The following is a 20,975-nucleotide window of genomic DNA, read 5'->3' as shown; positions in this document are numbered from 1 at the left end:
GGGTGGCTGGAGTCTTTGACAATTTTTAGTGCCTTCCTCTGACACCACCTGGTATAGAGGTCCTGGATGGCAGGAAGCTTGGCCCCAGTGATGTACTGGGCCGTACGCAATACCCTCTGTAGTGCTTTGCGGCCGGAGGCTGAGCAGTTGCCATACCAGGCAGTGATGCAACGAGTCAGGATGCTCTCGATGGTGGAGCTGTAGAACCCATGCCAAATCTTTTCAGTCTCCTAAGGGGGAATAGGTTTTGTTGTGCCCTCTTCACGACCGTCTTGATGAGTTTGGAACATGTTAGTTTGTTGGTGATCTGGACACCAAGAACTTGAAGCTCTCAACCTGCTCCACTGCAGCCCCGTCGTTGAGAATGGTGGCGTGCTCAGTCCTCTTTTTCCTGTAGTCCACAATCATCTCCTTTGTCCTGATTACGTTGAGGGAGAGGTTGTTGTTCTTGCACCACACGGTCAGGTCTCTGACCTCCTCCCTATAGGCCATCTCGTTGTTGTCTGTGATCAAGCCTACCACTGTTGTGTCATTGGCAAATTGAATGATGGTGTTGGAGTTGTGCCTGGTCATGCAGTCATGAGTGAACAGAGAGTACAGGAGGGGACTGAGCACGCACCCCCGAGGGGCCCCTGTGTTGAGGATCAGCGTGGCGGATGTGTTGTTACCTATCCTTAACACTTGGGGGCGGTCCGTCAGGAAGTCCAGGATCCAGTTCCAGAGGGAGTTGTTTAGTCCCAGGTTCCTTAGCTTATTGATGAGCTTTGAGGGCACTATGGGGTTGAACGCTGAACTATAGTCACTGAATAACATTCTCACATAGGTGTTCCTTTTGTCCAGGTGGGAAAGGGCAGTGTGGAGTGCAATAGAGATTGCATCATCTGTGGATCTGTTGGGACGGTATTGGAGTGGGTCTAGGGTTTCTGGGATGATGGTGTTGATGTGAGCCTTGACCACATTCTACAAAGTCTACAAAGTAATTTAGAAAGTTTTACAAGATCACACTAGGCCACACTAGTCAAGATCACACTAGGTCACACTAGTCAAGATCACACTAGGTCACACTAGTCGATATCAGACTAGTCAAGATCACACTAGGTCACACTAGTCGATATCAGACTAGTCAAGATCACACTAGGTCACACTAGTCGATATCAGACTAGTCAAGATCACACTAGGTCACACTAGCCAAGATCACACTAGGTCACACTAGTCAAGATCACACTAGGTCACACTAGTCAAGATCACACTAGGTCACACTAGTCAAGATCACACCAGGTCACACTATTCAAGGTCACACTAGGTCACACTAGTCAAGATCACACTAGTCAAGATCACACTAGGTCACACTAGTCAAGATCACACTCGGTCACACCAGGCAAGATCACACTAGGTATCCCTAGTCAAGATCACACTAGGTATCCCTAGTCAAGATCACACTAGGTCACCCTAGTCAAGATCACACTTGTCAAGGTCACACTAGTCACACTAATCTGGTCCATGACCAGAAGAAAGAAAGTTGAGTTAGAGTACTTCTCTTACACCTCCTCCCTCTCTCTGTCTCTCTGTATGGCCACCCTCCTCCCTCTCTCTCTCTGTATGGCCACCCCTCCTCCCTCTCTCTCTGTATGGCCACCCTCCTCCCTCTCTCTCTCTGTATGGCCACCCCCCATCTCTCTTCCTCACACTTTGGCCACCCCTCCTCCCTCCCAGGTATGAGGGTGATGGCTGGGGTCCTCCCATGCCCGTGCAGACCTACCTCCACCAGGGAATGGAGGATGAGCTAGAGGAGGAGGAAGAGAGGGTCCCCACCCCACCCATTCGTGGTGTGGCTTCGTCCCCAGCAGCGGTGTCCTTCGGCCAGCAGTCCACGGCCACCCTCACCCCCTCTCCCCGGGAGGAGCTGCAGCCCATGCTCCAGGCCCACCTGGATGAGATCACCCGTGCCTACCAAATAGACATGGCCAAACAGACATGGTTTGTACACCCACTGGAGAGGAATAATATAAAAACAGTGCAATGTTCAAATGGGGGTGATATGAGAATGCCTACAATGGATATTGTGCTGGAAGGGTCTTTCTTTCACTATCTGTTTATTCCTCCCTTCCATGTTTTATTTTGGTGTTATGTTAGCTGCACAGTCACGGCATTGCGCAAAACACAAGCACTCATCAATCATGTCATTTTAATGGGCCAGTGTTACCACTTACACAACTGTCCCTTCTGCTCACTGTGAGAACACAATGTCTAAAGCACTTGTTTAGCCCCACCCACATCCATGCTGCTACACATTCTATTGTTGTGGTGCTCATGCACGGCAGATGAAGCCCACTTTTCACCCTGTCGGAAGGAAGGAGGAAGAGAGAGAGAGAACAAAGGAGGAAGAGTGGGAGAGAATGAAGGAGGAAGAGAGGGAGAGAACAAAGGAGGAAGAGAGGGAGAGAACGAAGGAGGAAGAGAGGGAGAGATGAAGGAGGAGGAGTGGGAGTGGGAGAGAACGATGGAGGAAGAGAGGGAGAGAACGAAGGAGGAAGAGAGGGAGAGATGAAGGAGGAGGAGTGGGAGTGGGAGAGAACGAAGGAGGAAGAGAGGAATGAAGGAGGAAGAGAGAACAAATGAGGAAGAGAGGGAGAGGGAGAGAACGAAGGAGGAAGAGAAGGAAGAGAGGGAGAGAACGAAGGAGGAAGAGAGGGAGAGAACGAAGGAGGAAGAGAGGGAGAGAACGAAGGAGGAATAGAGGGAGAGAACAAAGGAGGAAGAGAGAGAGAGATGAAGGAGGAAGAGTGGGAGAGGAAGAGAGGAGAGAACGAGGAGGAGGAAGAGAGGGAGAAGAAGAGAACGAAGAAGGAGGAAGAGGGAGAGAACGAAGGAGGAAGAGTGGGAGAGAACAAAGGAGGCTCAGAGGGGAGAGAACAAAGGAAGGAGAGAGAGAAGGAGAGATGAAGGAGGAGGAAGTGGGAGTGGGGAGAGAACAAAGAGGAAGAGAGGAAGAGAAGGAGGAAGAACAAAGGATGAAGAGTGGGAGAGAACGAAGGAGGAAGAGAGGGAGAGAACAAAGTGGGGAAGAGTGGGAGAGAACTCAAGAGGAAGAGAACAAAGGAGGAAGAGGAGGGAGAGATGAAGGAGGAGGAGTGGGAGAGAACAAAGGGATAGAATGATGGAGGAAGAGAGGAGAGAGAACGGAAGGAGGAAGAGAGGGAGAGAACGAAGGAGGAAGAGTGGGAGAGAACGAAGGAGGAAGAGAGGGAGAGAACAAAGGAGGAAGAGTGGGAGAGAACAAAGGAGGCTCAGAGGGATAGAACAAAGGAGGAAGAGAGGGAGAGATGAAGGAGGAGGAGTGGGAGTGGGAGAGAATGATGGAGGAAGAGAGGGAGAGAACGAAGGAGGAAGAGAGGGAGAGAACAAAGGAGGAAGAGAGGGAGAGAACAAAGGAGGAAGAGAGAGAAGGAGGAAGAGGGAGAGAGGAAGAGGAGAGAGGAGGAAGAGAGGAGAGATGAAGGAGGAAGAGAGGGAGAGAGCATGAAGGAGGAAGAGTGGGAGAGAACGAAGGAGGAAGAGAGGGAGAGAACGAAGGAGGAAGAGAGGGAGAGAACGAAGGAGGAAGAGTGGGAGAGAACGAAGGAGGCTCAGAGGGAGAGAACAAAGGAGGAAGAGAGGGAGAGATGAAGGAGGAAGAGAGGGAGAGAATGAAGGAGGAAGAGTGGGAGAGAACAAAGGAGGAAGAGAGGGAGAGAACGAAGGAGGAAGAGAGGGAGAGAACGAAGGAGGAAGAGAGGGAGAGAACGAAGGAGGAAGAGAGAGAACAAAGGAGAAGAGAAGAGGGGAGAGAAACGAGGAGGAGGAGAGAGTGGGAGAGAAGGAGGAAGGAGAGAACGAGGAGGAAAGGCTCAGAGGGAGAGAACAAAGGAGGAAGAGAGGGAGAGATGAAGGAGGAGGAATGGGAGTGGGAGAGAACAAAGGAGGAAGAGAGGGAGAGATGAAGGAGGAGGAGTGGGAGAGAACGAAGGAGGAAGAGAGGGAGAGAACAAAGGAGGCTCAGAGGGAGAGAACAAAGGAGGAAGAGAGGGAGAGATGAAGGAGGAGGAGTGGGAGTGGGAGAGAACGATGGAGGAAGAGAGGGAGAGAACGAAGGAGGAAGAGAGGGAGAGAACGAAGGAGGAAGAGAGGGAGAGAACGAAGGAGGAATAGAGGGAGAGAACAAAGGAGGAAGAGAGAGAGAGATGAAGGAGGAAGAACAAAGGAGGAAGAGAGAGAGAGATGGAGGAGGAAGTGTGGGAGAGTACGAAGGAAGGAGGAGAGAGGGAGAGAACGAAGGAGGAAGAGGGAGAGAACGAAGGAGGAAGAGTGGGAGAGAACAAAGGAGGCTCAGAGGGAGAGAACAAAGGAGGAAGAGAGGGAGAGATGAAGGAGGAGGAGTGGGAGTGGGAGAGAACGAAGGAGGAAGAGAGGGAGAGAACAAAGGATGAAGAGTGGGAGAGAACGAAGGAGGAAGAGAGGGAGAGAACAAAGGGGGCTCAGAGGGAGAGAACAAAGGAGGAAGAGAGGGAGAGATGAAGGAGGAGGAGTGGGAGTGGGAGAGAATGATGGAGGAAGAGAGGGAGAGAACGAAGGAGGAAGAGAGGGAGAGAACGAAGGAGGAAGAGTGGGAGAGAACGAAGGAGGAAGAGAGGGAGAGAACAAAGGAGGAAGAGTGGGAGAGAACAAAGGAGGAAGAGAGGGAGAGAACAAAGGAGGAAGAGAGGGAGAGAAGAAGGAGGAAGAGAGGGAGAGAACAAAGGAGGAAGAGTGGGAGAGAACAAAGGAGGCTCAGAGGGAGAGAACAAAGGAAGAGAGGGAGAGATGAAGGAGGAGGAGTGGGAGTGGGAGAGAACGAAGGAGGAAGAGAGGGAGAGAACAAAGGAGGAAGAGTGGGAGAGAACGAAGGAGGAAGAGAAGGAGAGAACAAAAGAGGCTTAGAGGGAGAGAACAAAGGAGGAAGAGAGGGAGAGATGAAGGAGGCGGAGTGGGAGTGGGAGAGAATAATGGAGGAAGAGAGGGAGAGAACGAAGGAGGAAGAGAGAGAGAGAACGAAGGAGGAAGAGTGGGAGAGAACGAAGGAGGAAGAGAGGGAGAGAACAAAGGAGGAAGAGAGAGATGAAGGAGGAAGAGTGGGAGAGAACGAAGGAGGAAGAGAGGGAGAGTACGAAGGAGGAAGAGAGGGAGAGAACAAAGGAGGAAGAGTGGGAGACAACGAAGGAGGAAGAGAGGGAGAGAACAAAGGAGGAAGAGAGGGAGAGAACAAAGGAGGAAGAGAGGGAGAGAACAAAGGAGGAAGAGGGAGAGAACAAAGGAGGAAGAGTTGGAGAGAACGAAGGAGGAAGAGAGGGAGAGAACGAAGGAGGAAGAGAGGGAGAGAACAAAGGAGGAAGAGTGGGAGACAACGAAGGAGGAAGAGAGGGAGAGAACAAAGGAGGCTCAGAGGGAGAGAACGAAGGAGGAAGAGAGGGAGAGAACGAAGGAGGCTCAGAGGGAGAGAACAAAGGAGGCTCAGAGGGAGAGAACGAAGGAGGAAGAGAGGGAGCGACTGGCATCCATTCATTACAGTAGAGGGAATAGGGAAGACTTGTCAGGAAGGAGCCATCTTGTTAGCCAGTAATGACTATGTTTGAGAGCATCTTTGACAACAGGAAAGAGGCAGTAATTACATCAGAATCCCTCCCGCCGCAGACCGCCTCAGACCCCACGGCACTCCTCAAACAAACAGGGCTGTCAGTGATGTGAGGCGGGCGCTGAGTGGAGCAGAGAGGGCTCTGTGAGGGGGTGACAGCCTCGTGTCGACAGGCCTAGAGAGCGGGCCCATTGTACTCTCTTCAACTGCAATTACAGGGTCGTTGTGTTGGCATTCAAGGAGGAGGGACGTAGAATTTGTGGAATTGTCCCATTTTATTCAAAGCGGCAGAATCTGAAATAATTTCTAAATGTAGCTTAACAGTTCCTTTCGTCTATCTCGGATTCCTTCTTTATCTCATCCTGTCTTTCATTCACCAGCATTGTCTTTCTTGATGTATTTTGACATTTGTTCTCTTCCCTGCTCTTGCTGTCCCCCCACCAGCAGCCCATCATCTCCTGTGTCTGTGTTTTGGTGTGTACCTGTAGCATGATGATAACTCATATTACTCTGACTCTCTGACAGGCTCATGCAGGGTGGCTCCCTCCCCCCTCTCCCTCCCCAGGCCCCCGCCCCTCCGGTGGGGTACGTGTCCAGCACCCTGGTGTCTGACCTGGAGACTGACATCCCTGACGAGGATGAGGAGGATGAGGAAGAGGAGGAGGAGGAAGGCTATGAGATGTCCAGGCCTCTCTATGGTATTGAGCACACGCCAGGGTCCAGCATGGACAACCTAGACAGCTCCGTAACAGGTGAGATACTGCGCTCATACAATGACATGTGGACAGAACAATGTAAATCTGACACATGACAGACGTCATTGTCTCCGTTCAGAGAAGGGTATTGGAACTCCTTTCCCACTTCGTTAGAATTCAAATCTTCCTGATGTTGTGCAGTTTTCTGCTACTCTCTTATTAATGATTTACAAAGAAACAATCACAAATCGTTTTCCAAAAAAAGCATGTTCAGTTGTAATTCCACAGAAATTCAAAAAGATTACGGACCCCTTATCAGGTATAACATATCAAATGTAATCTCAAATTCATCATCTCCAGCACTGAACCAGTGTCTACATATGTGAAAACAGCGTGTTACTATGATCTGTGGTTAAAAAGTTAACATGTTTCTAGCCCAAGGGAGGGTCTTTTCTTGCTCCTTCATGTCACTGCAAATCTCATAGTGTTTGAAAAGCACGGTTTTAAAATAAAAAATCACTTTTGATGATGTCATCGTGTAGAACTTTTTTACTTTATATTTTATTTCTACAAAACTTAGAAATGCCCAATTTTCACATATGTTGAAACTGGTATTGTGCTGGAGATAATGAAAACTAGGTTGAAAAGTGTTCCGCAAACTAGTAGGTAAGTATTACAATTCTGTTTGCCTAGTTACAGACTGCATTTTAACCATTGATTCATAATGAAATGTTGTATTTTTATTCCGCTCATGGCAGTAGACTATCATTTCACAATTTCCTGTATATGTGTGTCTCACCTGGGAATGACTGTATTGCATGTACCTTAAACCCAGTTTGTTCAAGTGGTTTTGGCAGACTGTGGAATTATAATTCTCATACCCAAAAAGAGATAAGAAATTCCATGAATTTTAAAAAGGACAGTGAGAGGGAAATTAAGATGAAGGAGAGCAAAGGGGGAGGAGGGGTGGGCGAGAGACATGGATAGAGAGAGAGACAGAACCAGAGAGAGAGAGAGAGAGAGAGAGAACCAGAGAGAGGGAGAGAGAGAGACAGAACCAGAGAAAGAGAGAGATTGATTTAGCTCACACACAGCGTCAGCGACTGCCACGCCCCCCATATCTTCCCTAGAAGATATAGAATACAGTTCACGTGCGGAATATTCCATTCCAGGCTGGAGGCACCATTTCCATTTTTACAACTCACTGAAAGCTTTTACAGCCGTCTGTCTGGCGGAGAGAGGGACATGTGAAGGGCATGACATTGGAGAAGGTGAGACAGTATGGCTGTGTCCTACTGCGTCTCTCATACCAACTGAGCAGGACATACTAGTCCTCTATACCAGACATGGCTGACTGCTATACTACAGACTGGAGGTCGACCGATTATGATTTTTCAAGCCCGATACCGATTATTGGAGGACCAAAAAAAAGGTGGATACCGATTAATCGGCTAATGTTTTTTTTTTTTTTTTTTTGTAATAATGACAATTACAACAATACTGAATGAACACTTATTTTAACTTAATATAATACATCAATAAAATCAATTTAGCCTCAAATAAATAATGAAACATGTTCATTTTGGTTTAAACAATGCAAAAACAAAGTGTTGGAGAAGAAAGTAAAAGTGCAATATGTGCCATGTAAGAAAGCTATCGTTTAAGTTCCTTGCTTAGAACATATTCCCAGGTAAGACGTTTTAGGTTGTAGTTATTATAGGAATTATAGGACTATTTCTCTCTATACCATTTGTATTTCATTAACCTTTGACTATTGGATGTTCTTATAAGCACTTTAGTATTGCCAGTGTAATAGTATAGCTTCCGTCCCCCTCCTCGCTCCTATCTGGGCTCGAACCAGGAACACAACGACAACAGCCTCCCTCGTAGCAGCTTTACCCATGCGGAGCAAGGGGAATAACTACTCCAAGTCTCAGAGCGAGTGACGTTTGAAACGCTATTAGCGTTACCCCGCTAACTAGCTAGCCATTTCACATCGGTTACACCAGCCTAATCTTGGGAGTTGATAGGCTTAAAGTCATAAACAGCTGCTGGCAAACGCACAAATGTGCTGTTTGAATGAATGCTTACGAGCCTGCTGCTGCCTTCCATCGCTCAGTCAGACTGCTCTATCAAATCATAGATTGAGTTATAACATGATAACACACAGAAATACGAGCCTTAGGTCATTAAAATGGCCGTATCCGGAAACTATCATCTCGAAAACAGGACGTTTATTCTTTCAGTGAAATACGGAACCGTTCCGTATTTTATCTAACGGATGGCATCTAAATATTGCTCTTACATTGCACAACCTTCAATGTTATGTCATAATTACGCAAAATTCTGGCAAATTAGGCGGCCCAAACTGTTGCATATACAAACTGTTGCATATGACTCTGCATGCAATGAATGCAAGAGAAGTCAAATCAAATCAAATCAAATCAAATCAAATTTATTTATATAGCCCTTCGTACATCAGCTGATATCTCAAAGTGCTGTACAGAAACCCAGCCTAAAACCCCAAACAGCAAACAATGCAGGTGTAAAAGCACGGTGGCTAGGAAAAACTCCCTAGAAAGGCCAAAACCTAGGAAGAAACCTAGAGAGGAACCGGGCTATGTGGGGTGGCCAGTCCTCTTCTGGCTGTGCCGGGTAGAGATTATAACAGAACATGACCAAGATGTTCAAATGTTCATAAATGACCAGCATGGTCAAATAATAATAAGGCAGAACAGTTGAAACTGGAGCAGCAGCACAGTCAGATGGACTGGGGACAGCAAGGAGCCATCATGTCAGGTAGTCCTGGGGCACGGTCCTAGGGCTCAGGTCCTCCGAGAGAGAGAAAGAAAGAGAGAATTAGAGAGAGCATATGTGGGGTGGCCAGTCCTCTTCTGGCTGTGCCAGGTGGAGATTATAACAGAACGTGGCCAAGATGTTCAAATGTTCATAAATGACCAGCATGGTTGAATAATAGTAAGTGATACAATTTCACCTGGCTAATATTGCCTCGCTAGATAAACTAGTAATATCATCAAGCAAGTGTAGTTAACTAGTGATTATGATTGATTGATTGTTTTTTACAAGATACGTTTAATGCTAGCTAGCAACTTACTTTGGCTTACTGCATTCGCATAACAGGCAGTCTCCTCGTGGAGTGCAATGTAATCAGGTCGTTGGACTAGTTAATTGTAAGGTTGCAAGACTGAATCTCCCGAGCTGACAAGGTAAAAATCTGTCATTCTGCCCCTGAACGAGGCAGTTAACCCACTGTTCCTAGGCCGTCATTGAAAATAAGAAAAAAAGAACGTGTTCTTAACTGACTTGCCTTGTTAAATAAAGGTGTAAAAAATAATAATAATCTGATTGTTATGAAAACTTTATATCGGCCCTAAATAATCGGCCATTCCGATTAATCGATCGACCACTACTACAGACAGGATGGAGCAACAGCTCTGTGTTTTATGAGGAGGAGGGATAGAACTAAGAAGGGAAGAGAAGAAGGGATAGATATTTATATTGAATGAGGAAGAGAGAGCGAGACAAAGAAAAAGGGAGGAAGATACATATCTAGAGAGAAAGAAAGAGAGACAGAGAGAATTTGTATATTATCTACCTCACTTGCTTTGGCAATGTTAACACATGATTCCCATGCCAATAAAGCCCCTTGAATTGAATTGAGAGAGAGAGAGAGAAAGAGAGAGACAGAGAGAGGGGGGGAGATATATATTGTATCTATAAAAAGAGGAACAGGGAGAGAGGGAGGGAGGATTGACACGGCTGCTTGGCTGGCCTGTCGACTGCAACCCCAGAGTGTAGTTTTTCTGTGGGATGATGGAACATGGGCTGTGGTGGCTATGACACATGCTGCTGTTTATATATTTAGAGGAATATAAAGCTGCGACTGGGCCCTAATCTGCTGCATCTCTCCTGCACTGTATTACTCTGAAGACACCACTATTTCTTCTTATCTTTCCACAAGTCTCCCCCGCTTCCCACCGTTTGACAGCACAGATACGGTCCCAGCTCCAGGGTTAGCAGGAGGGGCAGATGGAGGAAGGGGGAATATGCAGAGATGAATCGCAGCCACCATTTTGAGGCTGTGGAGAGAGGGGGCAGGAGCAGAATTCTGTATAGCCCAACATGATAGATTTGTCATTGTTATAATAATATGTAAATAGGTCTGTTTCCTTAATGTTATAACAAATGCCACTAAATAAAAAATTCTCACCGTTGGGCCCATAAAAACACTGCACATACATTTTTTTCCCTAGAGAGATTGTCTGTGTGTCTTTGTATTATGTAATGCACTGCATAATACAACATATGTTTCTAAAGCTAAAGGTGAATCCACCTGAAGCAGTGTTAAATTACCATGGTTAGGCTGAGATGAATACACACAGGCACTATATCCCAGGGCGGTGTATTTGTCTAGAGTAGCTAGCTGTGTTGTGTGTTACTGATGCTGCAGTATAACATCCACAGGGATCTCAGTGCTGTGTCTCTCTGGGTGATTATTCTCCCATCAACCCCCTGGCAGGGAAGGCTGAGGGGAGTGGGGGGGGGGTGCAGGGTCACGTCTCCTGTCGGCAGGTGCAGCCGCCAGCTCATCAGGGGGAACGATTTACCTGCTTAACGACATGCAGATGAGCCGCTCCATCAGCATAAATCAGTTTTAGTGGCAGGAGGAACCTGGGATACCTGGCTTCTACTGCCCCTGGCTTGTGGCTAGCTCCCGTTTACTAACCCCTGGCTAGTGGCTAGCTCCTGTTTACTAACCCCTGGCTAGTGGCTAGCTCCCGTTTACTAACCCCTGGCTAGTGGCTAGCTCCCGTTTACTAACCCCTGGCTAGTGGCTAGCTCCTGTTTACTAACCCCTGGCTAGTGGCTAGCTCCCGTTTACTAACACCTGGCTAGTGGCTAGCTCCCGTTTACTAACCCCTGGCTAGTGGCTAGCTCCTGTTTACTAACCCCTGGCTAGTGGCTAGCTCCCGTTTACTAACCCCTGGCTAGTGGCTAGCTCCCGTTTACTAACCCCTGGCTAGTGGCTAGCTCCTGTTTACTAACCCCTGGCTAGTGGCTAGCTCCCGTTTACTAACACCTGGCTTGTGGCTAGCTCCTGTTTACTAACCCCTGGCTTGTGGCTAGCTCCCGTTTACTAACCCCTGGCTAGTGGCTAGCTCCTGTTTACTAACCCCTGGCTAGTGGATAGCTCCTGTTTACTAACCCCTGGCTAGTGGCTAGCTCCCGTTTACTAACCCCTGGCTTGTGGCTAGCTCCCGTTTACTGCCCCTGGCTTGTGGCTAGCTCCTGTTTACTAACCCCTGGCTTGTGGCTAGCTCCTGTTTACTAACCCCTGGCTAGTGGCTAGCTCCTGTTTACTAACCCCTGGCTAGTGGCTAGCTCCTGTTTACTAACTCCTGGATAGTGGCTAGCTCCTGTTTACTGCCCCTGGCTTGTGGCTAGCTCCTGTTTACTAACCCCTGGCTTGTGGCTCGCTCCTGTTTACTAACCCCTGGCTAGTGGCTAGCTCCTGTTTACTAACCCCTGGCTAGTGGCTAGCTCCTGTTTACTAACTCCTGGATAGTGGCTAGCTCCCGTTTACTGCCCCTGGCTTTTAGCTAGCTTCCGTTTACTAACCCCTGGCTAGTGGCTAGCTCCCGTTTACTGCTCCTGGCTAGTGGCTAGCTCCCTTTTACTGGCCCTGGCTAATGGCTAGCTCCCCTTTACCGGCCTGGACCATTAGTACAGGGAACATGGGCAGGTGAGAGAAGGTTATTAGATACCTAGTAATTTGAGAATTGAATGGAACCTTAGTCTGAATCCTTAATCAGAATCCTTAATCTGAATCCTTAGTCTGAATCCTTAATCAGAATCCTTAATCAGAATCTTTAATCTGAATCCTTAGTCTGAATCCTTAGTCTGAAAAGAATTGCGCTCATGTAAAGTAGATTAAGCACGATTGGTTGCAGAATTCAAGACCACAAAGATTAAGCTAAATTGCGTTTTCAGTACATGATGTCAGCAAGATCAAGGTTTCCTTGACGTATCAGGGATAGCTGTGTCCCAAAGACACGAGTAGTAGAGACTAGCAGTTAGTGTGGCTGAAAGCTCACTGTGTGATGTGATGTGCTGAGGTAGTGGTTCTGAGCTGGAGGAGTGGAGTTGGAAGGAAGTCTCAGTGCCTTGGTTTGACTGCCTCTCTCTGCTTATACTTCATTATCTGCACTAGTCTCTGCGGGAGGATTGGACCCAGAGGAATTGCATACTTTGTTTTTTCTTCATAGAAGGAAAACTCAGAGAAAAGCAGTGTGAGAGAAAATAGCCTGGCAAGATGAAGGCCAGAACGAGAAAATAGCCTGGCAAGATAAAGGCCAGAACGTAGTTAGTGTCTTGGGTATTTTCAGTCAGTGTAGTAAAATTGGAATGTGCAAGGTTTTAAAGTTGTCACATGGTTTCCCAGGTTTTTTGAAGTTTTCCATTAGTTTGTGGATAATTTGCTCCGATCGTTTCTCAGGGAGAAAAGCTGTTATAAGGTGAGCTGCTGGTTGAAAGCTTTAGTTCCCTGAGGCCTTGTTTAAGCTGGGTTCTGCACAAACCACAATGTTGTGGTGTGAAAGGGCTCAGGGGCGAGAAATTGAAAAGCACTTTTAGGGAGTTTCCTCAGTTTCCTGATTTCATTGGGCTGCACAAACATAAATCAGACATTGAGTTTTACGTCAATTACAGTGCTGGACTAACGCTGTGTTCCAATGAGAAGTGTAGTATGACAGGGACTCTGTCGGTACAGCTGGTAAATGTTTGGGTTTAGTTGATCTTCTCCTGTCTCTCTCTGTGTCTGAATGAGTGCCAGACCTCTGGTATGCCTGCTCCTCTCTGTGTCTGAATGAGTGCCAGACCTCTGGTAGGCCTGCTCCTCTCTGTGTCTGAATGAGTGCCAGACCTCTGGTAGGCCTGCTCCTCTCTGTGTCTGAATGAGTGCCAGACCTCTGGTAGGCCTGCTCCTCTCTGTGTCTGAATGAGTGCCAGACCTCTGGTAGGCCTGCTCCTTTCTCTGTCTGAATGAGTGCCAGACCTCTGGTATGCCTGCTCCTTTCTCTGTCTGAATGAGTGCCAGACCTCTGGTATGCCTGCTCCTCTCTGTGTCTGAATGAGTGCCAGACCTCTGGTAGGCCTGCTCCTTTCTCTGTCTGAATGAGTGCCAGACCTCTGGTATGCCTGCTCCTCTCTGTGTCTAAATGAGTGCCAGACCTCTGGTATGCCTGCTCCTCTCTGTGTCTAAATGAGTGCCAGACCTCTGGTAGGCCTGCTCGTCTCTGTGTCTGAATGAGTGCCAGACCTCTGGTATGCCTGCTCCTCTCTGTGTCTAAATGAGTGCCAGACCTCTGGTAGGCCTGCTCCTCTCTGTGTCTGAATGAGTGCCAGACCTCTGGTATGCCTGCTCCTCTCTGTGTCTGAATGAGTGCCAGACCTCTGGTAGGCCTGCTCCTTTCTCTGTCTGAATGAGTGCCAGACCTCTGGTATGCCTGCTCCTCTCTGTGTCTGAATGAGTGCCAGACCTCTGGTAGGCCTGCTCCTTTCTCTGTCTGAATGAGTGCCAGACCTCTGGTATGCCTGCTCCTCTCTGTGTCTAAATGAGTGCCAGACCTCTGGTATGCCTGCTCCTCTCTGTGTCTAAATGAGTGCCAGACCTCTGGTATGCCTGCTCCTCTCTGTGTCTAAATGAGTGCCAGACCTCTGGTAGGCCTGCTCGTCTCTGTGTCTGAATGAGTGCCAGACCTCTGGTATGCCTGCTCCTCTCTGTGTCTAAATGAGTGCCAGACCTCTGGTAGGCCTGCTCCTCTCTGTGTCTGAATGAGTGCCAGACCTCTGGTATGCCTGCTCCTCTCTGTGTCTGAATGAGTGCCAGACCTCTGGTAGGCCTGCTCCTTTCTCTGTCTGAATGAGTGCCAGACCTCTGGTATGCCTGCTCCTCTCTGTGTCTGAATGAGTGCCAGACCTCTGGTAGGCCTGCTCCTTTCTCTGTCTGAATGAGTGCCAGACCTCTGGTATGCCTGCTCCTCTCTGTGTCTAAATGAGTGCCAGACCTCTGGTATGCCTGCTCCTCTCTGTGTCTAAATGAGTGCCAGACCTCTGGTAGGCCTGCTCGTCTCTGTGTCTGAATGAGTGCCAGACCTCTGGTATGCCTGCTCCTCTCTGTGTCTAAATGAGTGCCAGACCTCTGGTAGGCCTGCTCCTCTCTGTGTCTGAATGAGTGCCAGACCTCTGGTATGCCTGCTCCTCTCTGTGTCTAAATGAGTGCCAGACCTCTGGTAGGCCTGCTCCTCTCTGTGTCTGAATGAGTGCCAGACCTCTGGTATGCCTGCTCCTCTCTGTGTCTAAATGAGTGCCAGACCTCTGGTAGGCCTGCTCCTCTCTGTGTCTGAATGAGTGCCAGACCTCTGGTATGCCTGCTCCTCTCTGTGTCTGAATGAGTGCCAGACCTCTGGTAGGCCTGCTCGTCTCTGTGTCTGAATGAGTGCCAGACCTCTGGTATGCCTGCTCCTCTCTGTGTCTAAATGAGTGCCAGACCTCTGGTAGGCCTGCTCCTCTCTGTGTCTGAATGAGTGCCAGACCTCTGGTAGGCCTGCTCCTCTCTGTGTCTGAATGAGTGCCAGACCTCTGGTATGCCTGCTCCTCTCTGTGTCTAAATGAGTGCCAGACCTCTGGTAGGTCTGCTCCTCTCTGTGTCTGAATGAGTGCCAGACCTCTGGTAGGCCTGCTCCTCTCTGTGTCTGAATGAGTGCCAGACCTCTGGTAGGCCTTCTCCTCTCTGTGTCTGAATGAGTGCCAGACCTCTGGTAGGCCTGCTCCTCTCTGTGTCTGAATGAGTGCCAGACCTCTGGTATGCCTGCTCCTCTCTGTGTCTGAATGAGTGCCAGACCTCTGGTAGGCCTGCTCCTCTCTGTGTCTGAATGAGTGCCAGACCTCTGGTAGGCCTGCTCCTCTCTGTGTCTGAATGAGTGCCAGACCTCTGGTATGCCTGCTCCTCTCTGTGTCTAAATGAGTGCCAGACCTCTGGTAGGCCTCATCCCCCCTGTTCCCCACTGTCCCCATCTCAGTACCCCTCTCATCCCCTCTGTTCCCCACTGTCCCCATCTCAGTAACCTTCTCATCCCCTCTGTTCCCCACTGACCCCATCTCAGTACCCCTCTCATCCCCTCTGTTCCCCACTGACCCCATCTCAGTACCCCTCTCATCCCCCCTGTTCCCCACTGACCCCATCTCAGTACCCCTCTCATCCCCCTGTTCCCCAGTGACCCCATCTCAGTACCCCTCTTATCCCCTCTGTTCCCCACTGACCCCATCTCAGTACCCCTCTCATCCCCTCTGTTCCCCACTGTCCCCATCTCAGTACCCCTCTCATCCCCTCTGTTCCCCACTGTCCCCATCTCAGTAACCTTCTCATCCCCTCTGTTCCCCACTGACCCCATCTCAGTACCCCTCTCATCCCCTCTGTTCCCCACTGACCCCATCTCAGTACCCCTCTCATCCCCCTGTTCCCCACTGTCCCCATCTCAGTAACCTTCTCATCCCCTCTGTTCCCCACTGACCCCATCTCAGTACCCCTCTCATCCCCTCTGTTCCCCACTGTCCCCATCTCAGTACCCCTCTCATCCCCTCTGTTCCCCACTGTCCCCATCTCAGTAACCTTCTCATCCCCTCTGTTCCCCACTGACCCCATCTCAGTACCCCTCTCATCCCCTCTGTTCCCCACTGACCCCATCTCAGTACCCCTCACATCCCCTCTGTTCCCCACTGACCCCATCTCAGTACCCCTCTCATCCCCTCTCATCATCCCTGCTACTCCCTCTCCCCTCTCTCCCCATGACATTTCCTCCTCCATTTGAGCTCTGTACTGTATCCCCCTTTTCTCTTCATCATGACATGCACATTTCTTTTCATTTTTGTCTCATGGGCTTGTCTGCGGACCACGAGATTGTGTGTGTGTGTTTGTGTGTGTGTGTGAGTTTGGGTAAGTGCCACTTCATTGTGTCTGCCAAGCAAGCCTCTCAGAAAGCTGTCATTTAAGCTGACTGTAGTCACGCCTGCCAGAATGGCATATTTTTGTTGGCATGATGGAAAGGCTTTCTTTAGGAGTTTCAGAAAGGATAAAGACATACTCTCACCAGAAACATTCACAATATAGGCTCTGTTTTATGGGAACAGCTTCCATCCACGAGGATTTCCTTAAGTTTCCAGTATTTCTGGAAAATCTAGATAATGATTATTTTGCATGTGACATTTTCCCCTTTTGTCTTTTAATCTTCCTGACAGTGATGTACCGGGCTACATATCTCTGCTGCCTTTGTTTAGTGATATAATTCACCTTCATTTTTACATACTTTATTTTATTTCACCTTTATTTAACCAGGTAGGCCTGTTGAGAACAAGTTCTCATTTACAGCTGCGATCTGGACAAGATAAAGCAAAGCAGTGCGACAAAAACACAGAGTTACACATAAACAAACGTACAGTCAATAACACAAAAGAAAGGAAAAATAGTACAATCTATGTACAGTGTGTGCACATGTAGAAGAGCAGGGAGGTAGGCAATACATTGGACATAGAGGCAAAAATAATTACAGTTTAGCATTAATACTGGAGTGATAGTGCAGATAATGATGTGAAAGTAGAGATACTGTGGTGCAAAAGAGCTAGATGGTAAGTAATAATGTGGGGATGAGGTAGTCAGGTGTGCTATTTACAGATTGGCTGTGTCCAGGTACAGTGATCGGATGCTTAAAGTTAGAGGGAGATATAAGACTCCAGCTTCAGTGATTTTTGCAATTCGTTCCTGTCATTGGCAGCAGACAACTGGAAGGAAAGGCGGCCAAAGTAAGTGTTGGCTTTGGGCATGACCAGTGCAATATACTTGCTGGAGCGCGTGCTACGGATGGGTGTTGCTATGGTGACCAGTGAGCTGAGAAAAGGCGGGGCTTTACCTAACAAAGACTTATAGATGACCTGGAGCCAGTGGGTTTGGTGACGGATATGTAGTGAGGGCCAGCCAACGAGAGCATACAGGTCGCAGTGGTGGGTAGTATATGGGGCTTTGTTGATAAAACGGATAGACTACATCCAGTTTTCTGAGTAGAGTGTTGGGGGATATTTTGTAAATGACATCGCCGAAGTCAAGGAACAGTAGGATAGTCAGTTTTACGAGGGTATGTTTGGCGGCATGAATGAAGGAGGCTTTGTTGCGAAATAGGAAGCCGATTGGAGATTTAATTTTGGATTGGAGATGCTTAATGTGATTCTGAAAGGAGAGTTTACAGTCTAACTAGTAGTTGTCCACATATTCTAGGTCAGAACTGTCCAGAGTAGTGATGCTAGTCACTAGGGAGGGTGCGGGCAGCAATCGGTCAAAGAGCATGCACTTAGTTTTACTAGCATTTAAAAGCAGTTGGAGGGCACAGAAGGATTGTTGTGTGGCATTGAAGCTCGTTTGGAGGTTTGTTAGCACGGTGTCCAAAGAATTGCCAGATGCATACAGAATGGTGTCGTCTGTGTAGAGGTGGATCAGAGAATCACCAGCAGCAAGAGCGACATCATTGATATACAGAGAAAACAGTCGGCCCGAGAATTGAACCCTGTGGCACCCCCATAGAGACTGCCAGAAGTCCGGACAGCAGGCCTTCCGATTTAACACACTGAACTCTATCTGAGAAGTAGTTGGTGAACCAGGCGATGCAGTCATTTGAGAAGCCGAGGCCATTGAGTCTGCCGATAAGAATGTGGTGATTGACAGAGTCGAAAGCCTTGGCCAGGTCGATGAAGACGGCTGCACAGTACTGTCTTTTATCGATGGCGGTTTATGATATCTTTTAGGACCTTGAGCTTGGCTAAGGTGCGCCCATGACCAGATTGGAAACCAGATTGCATAGTGGAGAAGGTGCGGTGGGATTTGAAATGGTCGGTGATCTGTTCGATGCTATCTTGGCTTTCAAAGCTTTTAGAAAGGCAGGGCAGGATGGATATAGGTCGATATCAGTTTGGGTCTAGAGTGTCTCCTCCTTTGAAGAGGGGGATGACTGCGGCAGCTTTCCAATCTTTGGGGATCTCAGACGATACAAAAGAGAGTTTGAGTAGGCTAGTAAAAGGAGTTACAACAATTTCGGGGGATAATTTTAGAAAGAGAGGGTCCAGATTGTCTAGCCCAGCTAATCTGCAGGGATCCAGATTTTGAAGTTCTCTCAGAACATCAGATGTCTGGATTTGGGTGAAGGAGAATCGGGGGTGGGGGCTTGGGCAAGGAGGTGCTGAGGGGCTGCTGAGATGTTGGTTGGGGTAGGGGTAGCCAGGTGGAAAGCATGGCCAGCTGTGGAAAAATGCTTATTGAAATGATCGATTATCATAGATTTATCCGTGGTGACAGTGTTTCTGATCCTCAGTGCAGTGTGCAGCTGGGAGGAGGTGCTCTTATTCTACATGAACTTTACAGTGTCCCAAAACCTGTTTGAAAAAGCTAGCCTTAGCTTTCCTAACTGACTGAGTATTTTGGTGAGCAAGGTGAGGTTACCTCATGTGTAGGGGGTGGAGCAAAAGTGCTAGCTAAATCATATTGAGGAGGAGGCTCTACAGTGAAATAAGACAAAAATGACTAACCAAAACAGCAATAGACAAGGCATATTGACATTAGTGAGAGGCATGTGTAGCCGAGTGATCATAGGGTCCAATGAGTAGCTAGGTGAGCTGGAGGCTGGAGGATTCAGACAGCTAGCAGGCTAACAGATGGGCCTCAGGGGGACGTCGCAACGGCAGAGCCTGTTGAAACCCCCTCGGATGGTTATGTCGGCAGACCAGTCGTGATGGATTGGCGGGGCTCCGTGTCTGCAGCAAAGGGGTCCAGACTAGCTTGCTGCGATGATCCGGAGTAAAGGTTCAGAGCTTGCGGCAGGAATCCGGAGATGAGGTAGAGACAAGCAGTCCGATATGCTCTGGGTTGATATTGCGCTGTGCAGACTGGCAGGAATTGACCGGGCTGAGGTTGGCCGATGTCCGAGTTAACGGTGATGACCGCTAGCATTGGCTAACTGACTACTAGCTAGTTGCTAGTTAGCAGGCTAGCTACTGAAATGGGTTCCGGTTCTAAAGTTTAAAAATAGCAGATCCATACCACATTGCGTGATGCGGGTTGCAGGAACATTTGTACATTTTAAAAATAGAAAAAAGCATATTTATATATTTTCTATGCAGCGTTTACTGGATACGCCATAGAGGTTTGTATTCAAACATTTGTGCATTTTTTTTTTAAGAAAACGTTTTGTTAAGGACCTTGTCCCTAGATGGAAAATTAGATTAAAAATATAAAAAATATATACAAAGAAAAAACCCGATATATACAAGAGATGGGACAAGACAATCAAAACAGACATCCCACTCCTATGCCATCTTGGAATTTAAGTGATTGATTTGACATTATTGCTAAGTCAATGCTGCAGGACTTTCCACAGAGTGTGGAGTGCTTTAACAAGGCATGATAAGATAGCCAGGTGTTTCTACTGTTAAACCATTAGGTGTTTGATTCAACACTGTTTAGTGAGCTGCTTCATCCGTGTCACCTGAGGTAATACTGGGACTCAGCTCTGGACAGGTGTGTCACCTGAGGTAATACTGGGACTCAGCTCTGGACAGGTGTGTCACCTGAGGTAATACTGGGACTCACCCCTGGACAGGTGTGTCACCTGACCTGAGGTAATACTGGTACTCAGCTCTGGACAGGTGTGTCACCTGAGGTAATACTGGGACTCAGCTCTGGACAGGTGTGTCACCTGAGGTAATACTGGGACTCAGCTCTGGACAGGTGTATCACCTGAGGTAATACTGGGACTCAGCTCTGGTTATGTTGTCCATCAACGTGTGTGTGTGCATGTTTGTGTGTGTGTGTGTGACGAGAGGGGCAGGCCAGAACAGAATGAGTGTAGAAAACTACTAGTGACATGCCAGAACACAAGAGTCCCTCCAGCACAGAGAAACCCATCTGAGATGAAACTTGATATTAACTCTCATTATAAGAATACAGCACATGAATCCATTGAAACCTATAGCCACAGCGAATATCTTCAGTATGGAAGATCATTCAAGGGCTTTTGTGTCCGTGGAATTTCCTCAGTTGGGGTCTGGAGGCTATAAACATGGTGCGGTTGGATATCAAAAATTGTTACTTGATTTGTGAACACACACACATGCACATCTCTGATGCTCTAGCTGGCGGTGTCCCTCAGGGTCCATGGTTAACGGCTGGGGGTCAGCCTCAGAGGAAGATGACCGTCACTACTCCAGCCACAGGTCCAGTGTGGGCAGCTCCTCTGATGGGTCCCTCTACACCCACTGTAGCTTCGCCCAGGTCCTGGTGGCAGCCGCTGACAAGGCAGGCTACCACCTGGAGGGCACCAGCCTGGCCAAGAGAGGTTGGTATATGAGGAGTGGAGCCCCTCCAGCCTGTTCTCTCTGGAACCTCTATATGACCCAGAAGGAGGCTGATCTACTTCCTGACATCTGCTGGCTGGTGTTTTCTCCTCTACTGCTCTTTTGGTGGAGAATCTGCATGGCTCTACAATATGTGGCTGAACAAAGGATACAAACCTTGA

The 20,975-nt window shown here is 48.3% G+C and overlaps 1 protein-coding gene across 13 annotated transcripts in view; it reads left to right on the top strand.

The window, feature by feature from the left end:
• Positions 1-20,975, top strand: part of LOC124005506 (roundabout homolog 2-like) — an 832,377-nt gene that overhangs the window by 801,883 nt on the left and 9,519 nt on the right. For 7 of the 13 annotated variants that reach the window (XM_046314832.1, XM_046314844.1, XM_046314833.1 and 4 more), the window contains 3 exons: positions 1,714-1,977; positions 6,173-6,399; positions 20,610-20,795. In XM_046314832.1, coding sequence (XP_046170788.1) covers positions 1,714-1,977; positions 6,173-6,399; positions 20,610-20,795 — 677 coding nt within the window. The remainder of the gene's footprint in view (positions 1-1,713; positions 1,978-6,172; positions 6,400-20,609; positions 20,796-20,975) is intronic. The other 6 variants (XM_046314843.1, XM_046314840.1, XM_046314841.1 and 3 more) reach the window with 1 other exon arrangement.

The sequence above is a fragment of the Oncorhynchus gorbuscha genome, linkage group LG19 (genome assembly GCF_021184085.1).
Source record: "Oncorhynchus gorbuscha isolate QuinsamMale2020 ecotype Even-year linkage group LG19, OgorEven_v1.0, whole genome shotgun sequence".
Classification (NCBI taxonomy): Eukaryota; Metazoa; Chordata; class Actinopteri; order Salmoniformes; family Salmonidae; genus Oncorhynchus; species Oncorhynchus gorbuscha.
The sequence above is the reverse complement of the archived record's forward strand: the minus strand, read 5'-3'. Positions and strand labels throughout refer to the sequence as shown.